This window comes from Bos indicus, chromosome 18 (assembly GCF_029378745.1).
Source record: "Bos indicus isolate NIAB-ARS_2022 breed Sahiwal x Tharparkar chromosome 18, NIAB-ARS_B.indTharparkar_mat_pri_1.0, whole genome shotgun sequence".
In the NCBI taxonomy this organism is placed as follows: domain Eukaryota; kingdom Metazoa; phylum Chordata; class Mammalia; order Artiodactyla; family Bovidae; genus Bos; species Bos indicus.
This window is the reverse complement of record NC_091777.1, coordinates 16609134-16628564: the sequence shown is the minus strand read 5'-3', so window position 1 is coordinate 16628564 and position 19431 is coordinate 16609134. Positions and strand designations below refer to the sequence as shown.

The 19431-nt window shown below is 37.7% G+C and overlaps 1 protein-coding gene across 3 annotated transcripts in view; it reads right to left on the bottom strand.

The window, feature by feature from the left end:
• The window catches only part of PHKB (phosphorylase kinase regulatory subunit beta), a 227599-nt gene that overhangs the window by 80633 nt on the left and 127535 nt on the right, over positions 1–19431 (bottom strand). For all 3 annotated transcript variants that reach the window (XM_070771929.1, XM_070771927.1, XM_070771928.1), the window contains one exon: positions 6134–6228. In XM_070771929.1, the coding sequence (XP_070628030.1) occupies positions 6134–6228 (95 nt within the window). The remainder of the gene's footprint in view (positions 1–6133; positions 6229–19431) is intronic.

Below are 19431 nucleotides of genomic sequence, written 5' to 3'. Positions count from 1 at the left end.
CTTGAGAGTCCCTTGGACAGCAAGAAGATGAAACCAGTCAATCCTAAGGAAATCAATCCTGAAGATTCATTGGAAGGACTGATACTGAAGCTCCAATACTTTGGCCACCAGATGTGAAGAGCCAACTCACTGAAAAGATGCTGATGCTGGGAAAGATTGAAAGCAGGAGGAGAAGAGGGCAATGGAGGATAAGATGGTTGGATGGCATCACTGATTGAATGGACATGAATTTGAACAAATTCCAGGAGATGGTGAGGGACAGGAAAGCCTGACAGGCTGCATTCCATGGGGTCGCAAAGAGTCGGACATGACTTGACAGTTGAACAACAAAAAAAAACCCTTATTTATATAATGGTATTTTATTCTTCAAGTAACATCAAGAGAAAACAGTGATTTCTGACTAGTGGGAGAGCAGTGAGGAGGTTCATCCCAAATGATACCACAGTTTCCCAACCTTGATTTTAATCCCAGCTACAAAAGCAATCCCCTTTTCCTAAAATTAATTTGCTAAGAGTAATGTTAATACAATCAACAGCTCTCAATTCAGTCCTCAATGTTTTGGATTTATAATGTGCCAATAGCCCCATGCATACTTGAAGGAGGGACCTTTCTAAAGTTCTAACACACTCCCTGCTCTCTGGATTCTGGAAAATTTCCTTCTGCCATAACCTGCTGTGAAGGAATAAGCTGGTCCAGAAGGCCTGGGTTGTCTAAATCCTGAAAATTCCCAAGAAAGGCATGCTTTCAGGATGAGTATTCTGGCTTCCTGTAAGGTTCTGTCAGATAAGAGTGTTTCCGCATGCCAAAGGCCTTGGGTCATACTGTACCAGTGTATCTAGATAGTTTATGTCAATAATGTGATTTACAGAGAACATCTGCTGCTTCTCTGAGGGGTAACGAGAGCTTAAATAACTGAGGGCAATCATACAGGTGCTACACGTTTATATGACTGACCCCTAAAATAAAAACCCTGGACACTCAAGTCTCAGCAAGATTTCCTCAACAAGATTTCCTCAGCAAGATTTCCTGGTTTGCAATACTTTGCATATGTTGTCACACATCCTTCCTGGGTAATTATGTCTCACATGATTCCACTGGGAGAGACCATTTGGAAGCTTGTGCCTGGTTTTCTCAGATTTGATTTGTGTATCTTCACTAATTTTATCCATTCTATCCTTTTTTTTTTGATTAGGTTGGTGCAAAAGTAATGGAAGAGTTAATTCTCAGGTAGGTTGATAAGGAGTCTGGGGTCCCCAAGGAAGAGGAGGAACGGGTACGGAGCCCTCTAGGAGGAGAAAAGGACAGACTTCTTTTTTTCTACGTTCCTTGTCACACATTTTCTACATTCTTAGTCACATAAAACATTTTGTTTTTTAAGCCCAGAGTTAATGATTACACAACAAAACAACTCATCTTGCTCAAAGGTATGTTTTTCCTTAAATTCTGTACCAATGATTGATTATATAACAACAATGTATCCTGCTTAAGGACATGTTTCTCCCTCTTAAGAACCTTCTGACCAATCCTGTTATCTTAAAATCTTTATTGTGGGAGTGGATATGGTAAGACCTTTACAACCTTGAGACATTCTTTTGATTTATACTTAATAACCAATTGAAAAAGTATATAGTTCCCTTGCTAAGACTAGTGAGGGGCACTCTCTCTCCCCCTTCTGATGTCTATGTCAGACCTGAAGCTAAATCCTCTTCTTTGGAGATCAAGAATCCAACATCAACATCGTTCACAGTAAGCTATCAGTAATTGTGGTTTTTCATTGTTGAAATTTGCCAGTTGATATTGGAATACATTGTAAAATAAATGTGGTTATGTTATACATCATTTTAATATGCATTTCTTGCTTTTTTTTGTTTATGACATTACTTTCAGCTTATTTTATATTTATTTTAGACTAGGGAAATAATGTTAGACAAAAAGCAAACTCAAGTGATTTTCTCATTCAAATTCAAAAGGGGTTGTAAACCAGTGGACACAACTCACAGCAACTGCTATGTACAGCACAGTGGACGTTCAAGAAGTTTTGCAAAGGTGATGAGAGCCTTGAAGATGAGGAACACAGTGGCCAGCCATCAGAAGTTCACAATGACAGATTGAGAGGATCATGGAAGCTGATCCTCTTATAACTACAGGAGAAGTTGACCAGCATTGGCCATTCTACAGTCATTTGTCATTTGAAGCAAACTGGAAAGGTAAAAAGCTCAATAAGTGGGGGTGCCTCGTGACCTGACATCAAATCAAAAAAATTGTTGAAGTGTGGCCCTCTCTTATTCTGTGCAACAATAATGAACCATTTTTCGATCAGTTTGTGATGTGCAATGAAAAGCGGATTTTATATGACAACCGACAAAAACCAGCTCAATGACTGCTGCTGCTGCTAAGTCGCTTCAGTCATGTCCAACTCTATGTGACCCCATAGACGGCAGCCCGCCAGGCTCCCCCGTCCCTCAGATTCTCCAGGCAAGAAAACTGGAGTGGGTTGCCATTTCCTTCTCCTATGCATGAAAGTGAAACGTGAAAGGGAAGTCACTCAGTCATCTCCGACTCTTTGCGACCCCATAGACTGCAGCCTACCAGGCTCCTCTGTCCATGGGATTTTCCAGGCAAGAGCACTGGAGTGGGGTGCCATTGCCTTCTCCAAGCTCAATGACTGGACTGAGACAAAGCTCCAAAGCACTTCCCAAAGCCAAACTTGCACCCAAAGAAGGTCATGGTCACTGTCTGGTGGTCTGCTGCCCATTTGATCCACTATAGCTTTCTGAATCCCAGTGAAACCATTACATCTGAGAAGTATGCTCAGCAAATTGATGAGATGCACAAAAACTGCAAAGCCTGCAGCCAGTATTGGTGAACAGAAGGGGCCCAATTCTTCTCCACTACAATGCCTGACCACATATTGCCCAACCAATGCTGCAAAACTTGAATGAATTCGGCTAAGAAGTTTTGTCGTATCCACCACATTCACCTGACCTTTCATCAACTGACGACCACTTCTTTAAGCATCTCAACAACATTTTGCAAGTAGAACTCTTGGAGTTTGTTGAATCCTAAAGCACAGATTTTTATGCTACAAGAATAAACAAACTATCTCTCATTGGCAACAATGTGTTGATTATAATGGTTCCTATTTTGATTAATAAAGATGTGTTTGAGCCCAGGTGTAATGATTTAAAATTCACAGTCCAAAACTGCAATTACTTTTTCACCAACCTAATAATAAAACTGTAAGTGTAACAGCTTCTGAGTCCTGACAGTCCTTCCAGTGAATCACTGGGGCAAAGAGTGGTCATGAGGACCCCTAACACAGCTTCCTTTGAAGTCCGAGCTGTCTCTCTTTTTTTAATAAGACTTCCCAAGATTTAATTTTTTAAACCAAAAAATGGAGAATGATCTCTTGGTGGCTCTTTAAGGGAAATTTAACTACATAAGATTTAATCATTTAAAATGGAATCAAAACACTGGCTTCAAAGCTGTACAGGAGAAACTCTAGCTTTTTTTATATCTCTGCTTCTCATGAGGTGGAATACTTCTTGGACACTCTGGAGAAGAGGCATTTTAAGCCCTTGCAATACTTCTATTTTATTAACAGATATTTAATATAAAGAATTAAGCAGACTTTTTATTGATATATAATTTACATATAGTAAAGGCATAAATGTTAAGTGTATTATTGGGTACGTTTTGACAAATATATATACCTCTATAACCACCACCCAGAGATCAATGGTTAGAGTATTTCCACCACCCTAGAAAGGTTCGTTATACTCCTTTTCAGTCAGCCACTCCCCTGCCCCACTGCAAGATAACCGCTGTTCTGACTTTTAATATCTAAGTGTAGTGTTGCTTGTTCTAGTACTTCCCATAAACGTAATCATGCAGTAGGTACTCTTGTGTCTAGGAGATGATTTAACCATATTACTTAAATCAACAGTTTACAATTTTTGTTTCTGATTAGTATTTTGTTGTATGGATATACAATATTTCTTAACCATTCACCTGTTGTTTAACCATTTGGATTGTCAGTCGCTAAGTCATGTCTGACTCTGACTCTTTTGTGATCCCATGGACTGTAGCCCACCAGACTCCTCTGTCCATGGGATTTCCTAGGCAAGAATACTGGAGTGGGTTGCCAGGAGATGTCTCTTATTTCTGAGAAATGTCTGAACTTTACTACTCTACATATTTTTCTGACATTTGGCAGGATCAATTCCCACAGATCAGTTAATTCCAGGATCTGACTTAGTTAATCATGATTGAAAGGCCACTGACACCAGCATTTCAAGTAGAGAGCCATGTCTGACTTCATATTTCACCAAGCCAAGTCAGCTAGTCCCAACAATGTCTATAAGCATGCTATGTCTTGGCTACTGCTTACACAGCTGAGAAAGTGGCAAAGGCACCTCACTATTTTATATACTACCACAACCAAGCTCCCAGTAGGGTAGAGCAATGACACCTCCCACCAATTTTCTGCTGCCAGCCCTTCCTATGATCTCCCTGTCAGAAACATACAACCCTGCACAGATGTAATAATCCCCACTCGGCTGCAAGAGAGAAGCCTCTGTCCTGGCCCTAGAAAAAGGCTCTTAGATAGGATGTAGCTCCACATGGGAGGCATAAATGATTTCCATATAATAAGTACACTTAGAATAAATGCTCTATAAAATTCACTCTCACTCACATGTACCCTGATTTTTTGAGTGGGCAAGAGCATTGCAAGTATATTGTATGTAAAAAATTATACATAACCCGCGGCCCTCATCATATGTGGCAAGCATGAAGTAAATGTTTTAACTATTCATTATGTTAGCTGTGTGCTTTGATGTAATCTGGTTCCTGCCCCTATACCTCAAATCTGTGACCAACAGGTCACTTTATATTCTAAAAAAGGCCTTGAGATTTCATCACCCTAGAAGTGGGTCACACACGCTATGTAAATGAAACATAACAGTCTTAAAATGGCTCAGAGTCACAGCACTAGGCAATATGAAGTAAAATACATTCCCACTTTCCCATTTCTTCAGGTAAAATTGCATGTCTCAAATACATCCAGAATGTACACTTGTACTGCAGTGAGACAAGTGTTAAATAAGGACAAAGGCCAAATCTCTTCCTTATATGGGAACTAATAGATCAGCATAAAATCTCTACCACATATTAACACAGGCATTTTTATGTTCCTGAGAAAATCTTAACATTTACTTAAAAGTCTCCCCCAAAGTTTTTCATCTATAAACCACTCATAGTAACTAGATGTTTTGTTGAGGACCAGCAAAAGCAGCAGAGAAACAGTGTGAAAGAACCTACTAATGAGGCTGGGTGGCTTTCCCTTTCTCTCATTAAAAGAAGCATTTATGTGTGTGTGTTTGTGTATTATACATATATTTAAAGTAAAAGGAGCATTTTATAATGCTAATTTGTAAGCATATTTTCTGTTACCGATGATGCTATTCTTATTAAATACATTTTAACTGCTTGGAATCCCAGGCACATACTCAGGTTCATTCCCTCTCTCCTCAGGCAGTTTCAACAATCCACACAACATTTTCATTTTAACAGTCGTCATTACTGGTATCATTTAATACTTGAGGGTATGCTCAAGTCAACATCAATCTTGCTGATCCTGCAAACACTTATTTTGTTGACACAACACAGTCTGAATCTATAGCTCCTAAATGTAAAAAAAATTTTAACTATTCCTTTCCCTGACATGTCACCAAGTACTAAGATCAGCTCTGTCCATCACTTAGGCCTATCACAGAGACACATCACTAGATAGACATCAAGCATGGGGTGGGGGGCAGGCGTTCATGTAACGGTGCCATCTCATCTGTCCCAGTGCTACCCACACATAAATCTTCTCAAAGACATTTGCTACTGTAAAGTCAACCACTGTGAAGGTGAAAATGTTTACCTGTGAGACATCTTGTTGGAAACATCCAACTCATACCTTCTCATTAACAAATAACCTTTACCACAAGTAAATCTTAACTAACCAGAACAGAGAAATGCCTTGCTCTCACAAGGAACAATAAAAACCCATTTAGAATAAAATTTATGCTTTAATTAAGCTTTAACTGTCTGGATGACTCTAAATCATAAAATAAAATCTCTTTACCTGATTGGAAAACCTCATGCTCACATTTCGTTGATTCTGTAGAGGGACAAAACGCTGAACAGGATCAATGTCTTTAGGACTAATTAATTCATCAGCTGAAAAAAAAGAAGGGAAATTACTAGATCAACAATGTATCTATACAACACTATAAACCAACTAGACCTAACAGGTGTTTATAGAACACTCCATTAAACAAGAGCAAAATATATGTCCTTCTCAATATGCAAGCAACATCTTTCACATACCAGACCATAAAATAAGCTTCAGTAAATATACAGGATTTAAATCATACAAAGTATATACTTCAACCACAATAGAATGAAATTAGAAATCAATACCAGAAAGAAGTCTGAGAAGTTCACAAACTAAAATTAAATAATACATTCCTAAATAACCAATGGGTTGGAAAAGAGAAAGTAGGAAATACTTTCTAATATACTTTCTGATGATGATTGAAAAAGAAGACACAACATACCAAACTGTAGGGGATTTAGGTAAAGCAATGCTCAAAGGGGAATTGATAGCTGTAAATGTATATATTAAAACAGAAGACTCTCAAATCAATGTTATATTTCACATTAAGACAACAGATGAAAAAGAGCCAAGTAATCAAAAGCACGCAAGAGGAGTATAGTATCAGATCAGATCAGATCAGTCGCTCAGTCGTGTCTGACTTTTTGCGACCCCATGAATCACAGCATGCCAGGCCTCCCTGTCCATCACCAACTCCCGGAAAACAGAAGACTCTCAAATCAATGTTATATTTCACATTAAGACAAAAGATGAAAAAGAGCTAATTAATCAAAAGCATGCAAGAGGAGTACAGTATAAATGAAACCAAATAGATTCTTGAAAAACTCCAAAGTTGACAAACCTTTAGATAGACTAACCAAGGGAAAAAAAAAAGAAGACTTAAATTACTTACTCAGGAGTGAAACTAGGAACATTACTACTGATTTTAAGAATTCCAAGAGAATATTCTCAAAAAATGTATGCCAACAATTTAGATAACCAAGATAACATGAGCAAATTCCTAGAAATACATACACTACAAAAAATGATTCAAGGAGGAAAAGAAAATATGAACAGATGTTTAACAACTAGTGACTGAAACTTTTCACACAAAAAAATGTCCAGGATCATGTGGCTTCACTAATGAATTCTATTAAACAGCTAAAGAAGAATTAAAGCCAATCTCCCACAAAATTTTACAAAAACCAGTAGAGGGATACTTTCCAACTCATTCTAAGAGGCCATTATTACCCTAAAACAGAAATCAAAGACACCACAAGGAAAGAAAATCACAAATCAAAATCTCTTGTGAATACAGACACAAAACTACTCAATAAAAACACTAGCAAACATACAAAAATTACTACATACCATGACCAAATGGGACTTATCCTATAAATGCAAGAATGGCTTAACATCCCTAAATCAGTTATTGCAACTCCCCATATCAACTGAAAAAAGGATAAAAAACTACATGACAATCTCAGCAGACACAAAAAACATTTGACAAAATTCAACATCCTTTCATTATGGGTAAAAAGCTTTCAGCAAACTAGGGATAGACAGGAACTTCCTCAATCTGATAAAAAGGCATCTATGAAAAATCCAATCACTAATGTCATCAGTTCAGTTCAGTCGCTCAGTCATGTCCGACTCTTTGCGACCCCATGAACCACAGCACGCCAGGCCTCCCTGTCCATCACCAATTCCCGGAGCTCACTCAGACTCACGTCCATCGAGTCAGTGATGCCATCCAGCCATCTCATCCTCTGTCGTCCCCTTCTCCTTCTGCCCCCAATCCCTCCCAACATCAGTCTTTTCCAATGAGTCAACTCTTCGCACGAGGTGGCCAAAGTACTGGAGTTTCAGCTTTAGCATCATTCCTTCCAAAGAAATCCCAGGGCTGATCTCTTTCAGAATGGACTGGTTGGATCTCCTTGCAGTCCAAGGGACTCTCAAGAGTCTTCTACAACACCACAGTTCAAAAGCATCAATTCTTCTGTGCTCAGTTTTCTTCACAGTCCAACTCTCATATCCATACATGACCACAGGAAAAACCATAGCCTTGACTAGACAGACCTTTGTCGGCAAAGTAATGTCTCTGCTTTTCAATATGCTATCTAGGTTGTTCATAACTTTTCTTCCAAGGAGTAAGCATCTTTTAATTTCATGGCCGCAGTCACCATCTGCAGTGATTCTGGAGCCCAAAAAAATAAAGTCTGACACTGTTTCCACTGTTTCCCCATCTATTTCCCATGGAGTGATGGGACCAGATGCCATGATCTTCATTTTCTGAATGTTGAGTTTTAAGCCAACTTTTTCACTCTCCTCTTTCACCTTCATCAAGAGGCTTTTTAGTTCCTCTTCACTTTCTGCCATAAGGGTGGTGTCATCTGCATATCTGATGTTATTGATATTTCTCCTGGCAATCTTGATTCCAGCTTGTGCTTCTTCCAGCCCAACATTTCTCATGATGTACTCTGCATATAAGTTAAATAATGAGGGTGACAATATACAGCCTTGACGTACTCCTTTTCCTATTTGGAACCAGTCTGTTGTTCCATGTCCAGTTCTAACTGTTACTCAATGGTAAAAGAATGCTTTGCCCCAAAGATCAGGAATCAAGACAATAATGTCTGCACTTGCCACTTCTATTCAACTTTATACTGGAAGTTCTAGTCACAGAAATAAGGCAAGAAAAAGTAATAAAAGGCATCCAGAATGAAAGGTAGAAGCTACAGTAATTAAAACAATGTGGTACTGCCATAAAGATAAGAGATCAGTGGAACAGACGAGTCCAGAAATAAACCCTTCCATTACAGTCAACCGATTTTTGATAAGGGAGCCAAAATAATTCAGTAGGGAAAGAATAGTTTTCTCCCCCACACAAAGTACTAGGAAAGGGAATATACAAAAGCAAAAGAATGAAACTGGATCTCTTTACACAAACTACAAAAATAAAGGCAAATTAGATTAAAAAGTTAAAAGTAAGAGCTAAAAGTATAAAATTGTTAGAAGAAAATATAAGAGTAAATCTTTGTAACTTTGTATTAGATAAAATTACATCAAAACATATGTAACAAAGAAAAAATGAGATAAACTGGATTTTGTCAAAATTGTAAGCTTTTGTGTCTCAAAGAATACCATCAAGAAAGTAAAACAACAGCCCAAAGAATAGGAGAAAATATCTGAAAACCACATAATTTGTAAGTGACCTGTATCTTGAACATACAAAGAACTCTTACAACTTAACAATAAAAAGACAAATAACCTAATTTAAAAATGGCTACAGTATCTGAATAGACATTTCTCCAAAGAAGATTTACTGTAAACATATGAAAAGATGCTCTGACAGTATCAGTCATTTGGGAAATGCTTATCAACACCACAATGAGATAGATAAAACCTCATATCCATTAGGACAACACCAAAAAAAAAACAAGAATAAGGGTTGGGGAGGACACAGAGAAATTAGAACCCTTATACACTGCTGGTTGGAAGCCAAATTGGTATACCTACTTTGCAAAATAGTTTAGAAGTGCTCCAAATATTAAACATAGAGTTACTATAAGACTCAGTAATTCTACCCCTAGGAATCAGGGTAGGAAATGAAGGGAAATAAAAACATATGTCAAACAATAACTTGTTCATGAAAGTTTATAGCAGCATTATCATATAGTCCATAGGGTCACAAAGAGATGGACATGACTGACTGAATCTCACTTCACTTCACGTGGCATCAGACTTTACTTTCACAACCAGACACATCCACAACTGTGCGCTGTTTCCACTTTGGCTCAGCCTCTTCATTCCTTCTGGAGTCATTTCTTCACTCTTCTCCAGTAGCATATTGGCCACCACTGACCTGGGGAGTTCATCTTTCAGTGTCATATCTTTTAGCCTTTTCATACTGTTCATTGGGTTCTCAAGGTAAGAATGCTGAAGTGGTCTGCCATTCCCTTCTCCACTGGATCACGTTTTGTTAGAACTCTTCACCATGACTTGTCCAACTTGGGTGGCCCACCACTGCATGGCTCATAGTTCAATCAGTTAGACAAGGCTGTGATCCATGTGATCAGTTTGGTTATTTATTACATGATTTGAGGTATATATAAAATGTCCAGAATAGGCAAATCTATAAAGTAGACTAATGACTGTCTAATGCTGGTGGAAGGATGAAGTGATTAAAGGTAATGTGGGGAATGACTGATAAAGGGTATAGGTTTTTTTGTGAGGGGTGATGAAAATATTCTAAAATTGATTGTGGTTATGGTTGCACCCCTTCTCCTGCCCCAGCTAGCTCTAATGGTAAAGAACCTGCCTGCCAGTGCAGGAGACATAAGAGACTTGGGTTCGATCTCTGGGTTGGGAAGATCCCTTGGAGGAGGAAATGGCAACCCACTCCAGTATTTTTGCCTGGGGAATCCCAGGAACAGAGGAGTTTGAAAGTGAAAGTCGTTTAGTCATGTCCAGCTCTTTTCGACCACATGGACTATACAGTCCATGGAATTCTCCAGGCCAGAATACTGGAGTGGGTAGCCTTTCCCTTCTCCAGGGGATCTTCCCAACCCCGGGATAGAACCCAGGTCTCCCACATTGCAGGTAGATTCTTTACCAGCTGAGCCACAAGAGAAGCCCCAAAATACTGGAGTGGGTAGCCCTTCCCTTCTCCAGCAGATAGCGGGCTACAGTCCATGGGGTCTCAAAGAATCGAACGTGACTGAAGCGACTTAGCACGCATGGTTGCACAAGCCTGTGGATATGCTAAACACAACTGAAAGGTAAACTTTAAATAGGCGAAATGTTTGTAATTTTAAGTCAGCAAAGTTGTTCTAAAATCATGAGTTTGCAGTCTCAGGAAGAAAACTAGATCCTTGAGGGAAGACAGTGTTTCCTAACACTAAATTCTGAAAGATGTTTCTAAGATGGAGCATTTTTTAGGGGGCACTGACCAGCATAAGGGCAATGTCTTTGACTGCTGTTATAGTATAATATGGAAGCTCTTTTCATGTTTTAGTTCCTTATGGTAACTCTGGATAAAATACAAAGATACATGGAAGACAATTTAGTGTGTTTGGGAGGGGTGGGTGAGAAGAAGGTACTAAGTCAATGTTCTCTGCTGTTTTCCGCTCTAATGTACCTCAGAGAGACCCAGTGACACCTGGGGCTCTCTGTAGCATGGATTCTCTGAGGGCCTGGAGGTGACTATGCTGGGAAGGAGCAGTGTGGGGGGGAGGATCCTCAAATTTAATTCTGAATAACCTCTTTGGTGTGCAAGTTGGCAGTATGTATGCAAATTTAAAGCAAGCATACTCTCTGACCCAGCAATTAGCATATCTTAAAGTTTCTGTTATGCTCAGACATGTGAAAGTTAACTGAATAATAAATCAAAAAAAAGAATCCAACTTCTCCTAAAATGAGTCAGTAGGTGTTTATTTTTACTGCAATTAAACTATGAAAATGCTCATTTCATTTTGATCTTCAGTTCTATGCTGATTATATAAAAACAGGTTGTTATGTGGTAGCCTGGATGGCAGGGGGGTTTGGGGGAGAATGGATACATGTCTATGTATGGCTGAGTCCCTTTGCTGTTCACCTGAAACTTATCACAACATTGTTAATCAGCTATACCCCAATAAAAAGTAAAAACATAAAATAAAAACAGGCTGAGTTTCATACATATTTATCCAAGCATAATATTAAAAAAAATTACAGCCCATCTACCATAGCTTTTTAGGTACTGTTTTTAGGCAGTGAATAATTCTGAAAAACAAAGGAGGGAGTCAACCACAAAAATGATAGTAAATTCTTTACAGCTTTGGGACTGTTTCCCACTGTATTTCTATCCTGGGGCAATTTCAGGGCACATGTACAATGTTATCTAGTAGACAAAAAACAAAGGTGTCCTTAGAAACTCTTGGAAGATATTTTTCATAGTGATAAAAACAAAAATAATAGAATAGTAAGAAAACGGAGGAGAAACAGCAGCAGAACAGCCACAGAAGCCACCACAGCCACTGCTGCCTCTGCAGCAGCAGCCACAGCATCATTTTGCGCTTACTCCATTTTTGGCATTGTTTAAGCATTTCACATACATTAATCCTCAATACGCCCTTATCTTACAGATGGCAAAACACAGGCATTGGGTGGTTAAGCAACTGGCACATGGCTAGAAAATGACAGAATTTCGATTCAAACATAATAGTCTCTTCAGAGTCTCCTGACCACATATTAATCTTGCCCTTTAAGAACAATGATATTCTATACGATGGAAAAGATAACCAAGAGGTGGAAACAGTAAACAATTTAGGCCTTGATATGTCATCCTTTTCCTACCCCAATCAGGGAGTGTATTATAGGATATTCTCTCTCTCTGAAAAAAATATACTTTTGCAATTTAAACCAAGTTAACATGGGCTTGATTATGCCAAATATCGGCATGTGATTTCAATTTATTAATATTAGTTTAGTTTATGCTGCAGGGTTGATTAATACAGTGATATTCTAAATAGTAGCATATTATTTCCCCTTCTTATTTGTCTGATCACTGAGATGTGAAAAAATTTTCATTACCAACAAGCATTTTACATAATTAATGTTTCACTGTCATTCTATAGAAATGAATTGTATCTTTATTGTTATTTATAAATGATGACAGATAAATTAAGAAATCTTAAATCCTTGGAAAGCATAAGTGCTAATTTATTAACAGTGATATGAATCAAATAGACAACCAAATCTTGAAAAAGCTTATTTCTTTGCATTTCCTTCTCATTTCTCTTTTTGTACTATACCTGTATATCTAGCTTCATGTACCAATTTATACCACCTGTTCATCTATAACCCACAGGCTGTATGATTCTTATTCATGTCTATACCACACTACCTAGCATAGCACTGGCATCTGGTAGGTGCTCAAGAGACTTATTAAACAAAATAATAAATTGGTGGGTTAACAAATCTGGATACATTAATTGCCACAATCACTAATTTCCATATGGTAAAAGTGATAAATACCTTAAAAGATCAAGTTAAAAGACATTCCTCCCCACCCTGTTAGGGGAAGCACGCTGACTGAAACCGCCCACCCTGGCCAGGCCCTTTAGTAACCATTCGCATGGGTTGTTTCATGACAGCAGAGCCTGGTAAGGCATACGGAACTAATAAGCCACCACCAACCGGAAGAGTTCTGGAAAGGTCAAAAGGAGATACCGCGTGTCTGTCCAGAATCCCTCTCGCTAGCATCCATCTTGGCTGAGCGATGCGTGCACCACCAGGAAAGACTCTGAATTAGAATGATTGGCCAAAGACCACGCGGAAACTAATCCCATCACCATAAAACCCGAGACTGCGAGCCATGCTGCAGAGCAGTTCTCCTGCGTTCCCTTACTCTACTGCTCTCCGCCCGGGTGCCCTTTCCCAATAAAATCTCTGGCTTTGTCAGCACATGTGTCTCCTCGGACAATTCATTTCCGAGTGTTAGACAAGAGCTCAGTTTCCGGCTCTGGAAGGGGTCCCCCTTCCTGCAACAACCCTACTGCATTGATTTTTTATCATTCAGGAGGCAAAAACAGAGCTCCTCATTGCTCCAACTATGGCACTGGTTTTCTGGTAAGATCCCTGAAAGAACTCACACCTGCCCAACTACAGAACATTTTAAAAAAAGAAACAAGGATAAAAGAGCAATGCCTTTTACATTTGACAATACAGTACCAAATCTCACAGAATCAAGTATTTCTATTAATATAAATAGGGACAGCTGTTTTTAAACCTTTAGAAGACAGATTAGGTTCATCAATATCTACATTTTTATACACAGAAAAGGTTTATGAAATATAAAATGAAATATATGAAATATATTATGAAATATATATGAAATATATATTATGAAATATATGAAATATATGAAATAAATATATGAAATAAAATGAAATATATGAAATATATTATGAAATATATATGAAATATATGAAATATATGAAATATAACCTTGGTTTATCTCAAACAATAATTGTTGAGGGTAAAAACAAAAAATCCTTAGCTACAGTGATACATATTAGCAATTCATATATTAAGAAATGAGCTATGAAAAAAAAAAGAAAATGTAGATCCTCAATCTTATACATTATACCAAAAAATCCCAAATTTATATAATGTTCTTAACTCAATTAACAGGGATCTAATACATAAAGATTTTAAATTTACTTCATCAAAAAACAGCACAAGTTGGGGACTTCCCTGATGGTCCAGTGACTAAGACTCCAAGCTTCCAATGCAAGGGGTTGGATTTGATCTCTGGCCGTGGACAGAGGAGCCTGGCGGGCTACAGTCCATGGGGTTGCAGAGAGTCGGACACGACTGAGAGACTAAGCACAGCACAGGGAACTAGATCTCAAATGCTGCAACTAGGACCCAGGGCAGCCAGATAAATAAATAAGTATTTATTAAAACCACAACAACAGCAGCACAAGCAAGGTTTAAGGGCAAACTAGGAAAATACTGAGAGGTTAAGTATACCTAATATATAAAATATTCACACAGACTGATGATAAAAACTATAAAACCAAGGTTAAGTGAGCAAAGTAAATAGGTAACTCAGAGGACACAGAAATGACTGAGAAATATGTTTTTAACCATCAGCATGCAAATAAAAATAGGATACAAATCAGTATCTTAATATGCTAGTAAAATTTTTGCTTTTAATGAGCACACTTAATGCCACAAAGGTTATATGTGACACACTGCCGTGGAGACTTCTGCATAAATCAACAGTTTATCAGTCATGGGCTGCATAACCTTGGGTGAGTTGCTAAATTCTTCTGAGCTTCAGTTACAGCATATTATACCCATCTCATAGAGAAGACAGGAGGATTTCTTAGGATAATATTTGTAAAAGGAAGAGCACAGACTATGACAGATTTTAAGGCAGTATTATCTCAGGGCAACAGTCTGACAATATATACATAGAGTCTTCTCAGGCTTGAGGCATCACTGGCTTCATGTTCAATTTTACTAATACATTCAAGGGTAGGATCAAAAACTTATATACAATTTTTCTAGCTCTACTAGCAATTCAAGTAAAAATTTTAGTTTTAAGAAAGTCATGGAAGAAAAATCTTTCAAGGTGCAACTTTTAAAGCAAAACTCTATTACATGTACTTTCAAGATGTTAGTGATGCCTACTGCACAGAAATCCTACTTTAGGTCACTGGCAATCTCATGGATACAATGAAAAAGATAACAAAAGTGCTAAGAAATTGATGTCTTTCTGCTTGAAGTTTCCTGGAGGGTGATAGCTGGGAAAGCTCTTAGCAACCACAATGTAGAAATAAACCTGTATATTTTTATCTCTTTATCACTAACAAAACTGTGGGTTACACTGAGCAAGGTGTCAACTGTATTTGAATTTCAACAGACCAATGAAAATCAAGACCTCAGTTTCTTATGTCCACATGCACACTAGGGGGCACTTGATCACTAACTTGAAACAGATTTCCAGGCTCAATCAGTGGTTTTTATATTTGAGGTCACTTGGTCAAGAAATATCATGAATAAAATCAAATACAAATGGACTTGTCTTAGTTACAGACATTGGGATTAGAATAAGCAGCGTATCAGAATAACTAACCTGCCCTCAGAAAGAAAGAAATATTTCCTAGGTTGTCACATTTGATTCTTATTGTAAAGCTACTGTGTATCAATCCCAATGACTAGCAGGGAGAAGGCCTCTATAAATATCAGCTGGTTCACTGAGTAGATGAATGGTTAAGAAGCATCTAGGGATGCATTTTCTCCTTGTGATGTTCTGTGACTATCAGAGTACCTATAAAGAGAGCCCATATGCATCCTTAGTTGCCTGTTTAACAAGAACTATGAAACATGTTTTCACAAGTACTATTTTCCAAATGGTGGCTGAAAGGAGGAAGGAGGGTAGAAAGAAGGGCATGAAGTAGAAGAATCATTTAAGTATATATTTGTCCCACAGTAAATGCTTCAGTATATTTTCTCGTCAATCCTTAAAATAAACTGATGATCAAGAAGATAAGAAAATTCAAGACACTTAAGCAGTAAATGGTAGAACTTCTTTCCAAATCGTAAACTGTCTAGTTCCTAAGTTCATGGCCCCCAAACTCTTGATCTTTCCACTACAGTCCAAGATAAACATAAAGAAAAGGAAAGAAGGAAGTGAAACTAGAGGGAGGAAGAAGTGGATGAAAAACAAAGTAATGTCAGAGAAATAATCAGTATCACACGTTTAAAAGTTTGGTGGGTGTTACAAATCATTTAAAGTATAGTTTCTACTGGAAAATGAATTGAGTTCCAAAAAATGACTTACTAAACAACTTTAGGAACCCAAGAATTAAAGTTTGGGAACTGCATATGCATATAATATTTTAGATATTTTAAAATACTGCTTTGTCTATATCATCATTTTAAAAGTCTCTTGTTGACACAGGAAATTAACACCCATCCTCAAAAGAAAAGAATCCTTTGTGAAATTCAAAAAAAAATTTTACTCAACTGAACATTTTAGGACTTTGCATGCATTGCAATGGGAAATAGATGGGGAAACAGTGGAAACAGTGTCAGACTTTATTTTCCTGGGCTCCAAAATCACTACAGATGGTGACTGCAGCCATGAAATTAAAAGACGCTTACTCCTTGGAAGGAAAGTTATGACCAACCTAGATAGCATATTCAAAAGCAGAGACATTACTTTGCCAACAAAGGTTTGTCTAGTCAAGGCTATGGTTTTTCCTGTGGTCATGTATGGATGTGAGAGTTGGACTGTGAAGAAGGCTGAGCGCTGGAGAATTGATGCTTTTGAAGTGTGGTGTTGGAGAAGACTCTTGAGAGTCCCTTGGACTGCAAGGAGATCCAACCAGTCCATTCTGAAGGAGATCAGCCCTGGGATTTCTTTGGAAGGAATGATGCTAAAGCTGAAACTCCAGTACTTTGGGCACCTCATGTGAAGAGTTGATTCATTGGAAAAGACCCTGATGCTGGGAGGGATTGCGGGCAGGAGGAGAAAGGGATGACAGAGGATGAGATGGCTGGATGGCATCACTGACTCGATGGACGTGGGTCTCAGTGAACTCCAGGAGTTGGTGATGGACAGGGAGGCCTGGCGCGCTGCAATTCATGGGGTCACAAAGAGTCGGACACGACTGAGCGACTGATCTGATCTGATTATAAATTATAAAATTATTCTTTTTTTATCATTAGCTATTGCTGCTAACCTCTTACTATGCTTAATTTATACATTAGACTTTATCATAGCTATGTATAGAGAAAAACATAGTACATAGAGCATTTGGTACTGCCCATGGTTTCAGGTATCCACAGGGGAGTGGGTCATAGAATGCATACTCATGGATAAGGGGAGGGGGGCTATTATTTATTAAAAACACAAGCTCAAGTCTGGAGGTCAGGCTTTTTTTTCAAGGCTAAACAACTGATATGTTAGTTTCTCTTTAAAAAATATTGAGTAAGAAAATATATTACAGTTAAATAATGGTTTTGGGGAAGTTTTAAAGTTATCATTAACTGTATGTTATCTTACATTATTCTAGTTTAACCTCAAAAAATTTTCAATCTAAAGATCATGATTTTCAAATGACTCTTATGTGATAAATATTCTTAAGGTTATTTATGCAAAAAAACTCAAAAAAGTACATGGCTTTCTACAGACTCATATGAACATTTTCTAAACTTTCAAATGTAAACAAAAATTAAAGGTATAACTAATGATTATTTTATTCTGAGACAAGTCAAATGTTATATCTGAAATAACATTTTATTTGGTTTAAAACAACATGTTTGTGGTTCATTTACCTATTTCATGGCAAACATTTATTTTCTAAAAGTCTAAAAATAAAAAAATTACTGTAATAATTAACTATTTTCTAAGAACACAGTGGGTAGTTCAGGTCTTGGGCCAGGAAATAGCATAATGAGTCTTTCTGCTCTAACAGTGAAATAAAAGTCACGTAGCTTTGTTGTATATTATTCATTAAGGTATGTGTGTGTTAGTTGCTTAGTCGTGTCCAACTCTCTGCAACCCCATGGACTGTAGCCCACCAGGCCCCTCCATCCATGGGATTCTCCAAGCAAGAACACTGGAGTGGGTTGCCATTTCCCTCTCCAAAAGGAACTAAAGAAAGAAAGAAAGTGAAGTCACTCAGTCGTGTCTGACTCTTTGCGAACACATGGACTGTAGCCTACCAGACTCCTCCATTCATGGAATTTTCCAGGCAAGAGTACTAGAGTGGGTTGCCATTTCCTTCTCCATCATTAAGTTATACATAGAGCAAAATATTAAATTTCACCTGAATTAGTGAAGGCCATATATTATAGAATATTTTTAAAGGTTTTAAAGGTTTATGTTCTATTATTTCCATAATTCCAATTAATTGCCCACAAAATATTGTTAAGCAGATATCCAACTGAGGGTCCTTTAATGAATAAATAAGACTTTGTTCGTAAATGTGGTGGCTGGGATCTTAACATCCATAGAAACTGGATGGTTCTTAGCGAGGGCACAGGGAGGGGCAAGAATACAACAGTCAAGAGCAACTAAATGATTCAATCTTCCGAGATCTTATTCATTTTAACCACTGAGTTAACCAGATGACACAGAGCTAGGTCAGAGTGCTAATTAATATGCAGCATCTCTTTTTTTTTAGCAGGAGATAAGAATGCGGTTTCGTAGTTTGCAACACCACTTTTGCAGGTTCTCTACTGCCTTTTTAGAAGTACAGCAGGAAAAAGAGAAATTGACTATTTCTTTAAAGATTTTCTTTTTCAAAATGGTCATGAAACAGAGATAAAGGCATGACCTGGACTATTTCTGTTCACTCTGATCTTAACAGAAGAAAATGCTATCTCCATTCAAAACCTGTCTACATTTAATACATTTATTTTGGAATAACGAAAGTCCAATTTTTTTTACTGATTGATATTTTCAATCCTCTTTATTTTTAAAGCTCAATCTGCTTATGTAGAGTATGGTCAATTCTATATTCCCAATTAATTAGCCTTCTTACTTTTATCCTGAGACTCTGCTCAAACAGCAATCTTTCTAGCTGTATCCATCCCAGGCTGGATATATAGCAAAAAGCAGGATGAAGGCAGTGTAGATCTCAAATTATAGCCAGGTACCAGTTTTCAGTCTCATATTCACAGGAAAATTTCATCATGCTCACATGTAATTTCCAAGTATAGTATACAGAAACTTATGATTCTGATGTTAAAATTCTTGTCTTAGGTTTACTATTCCTCTTCCA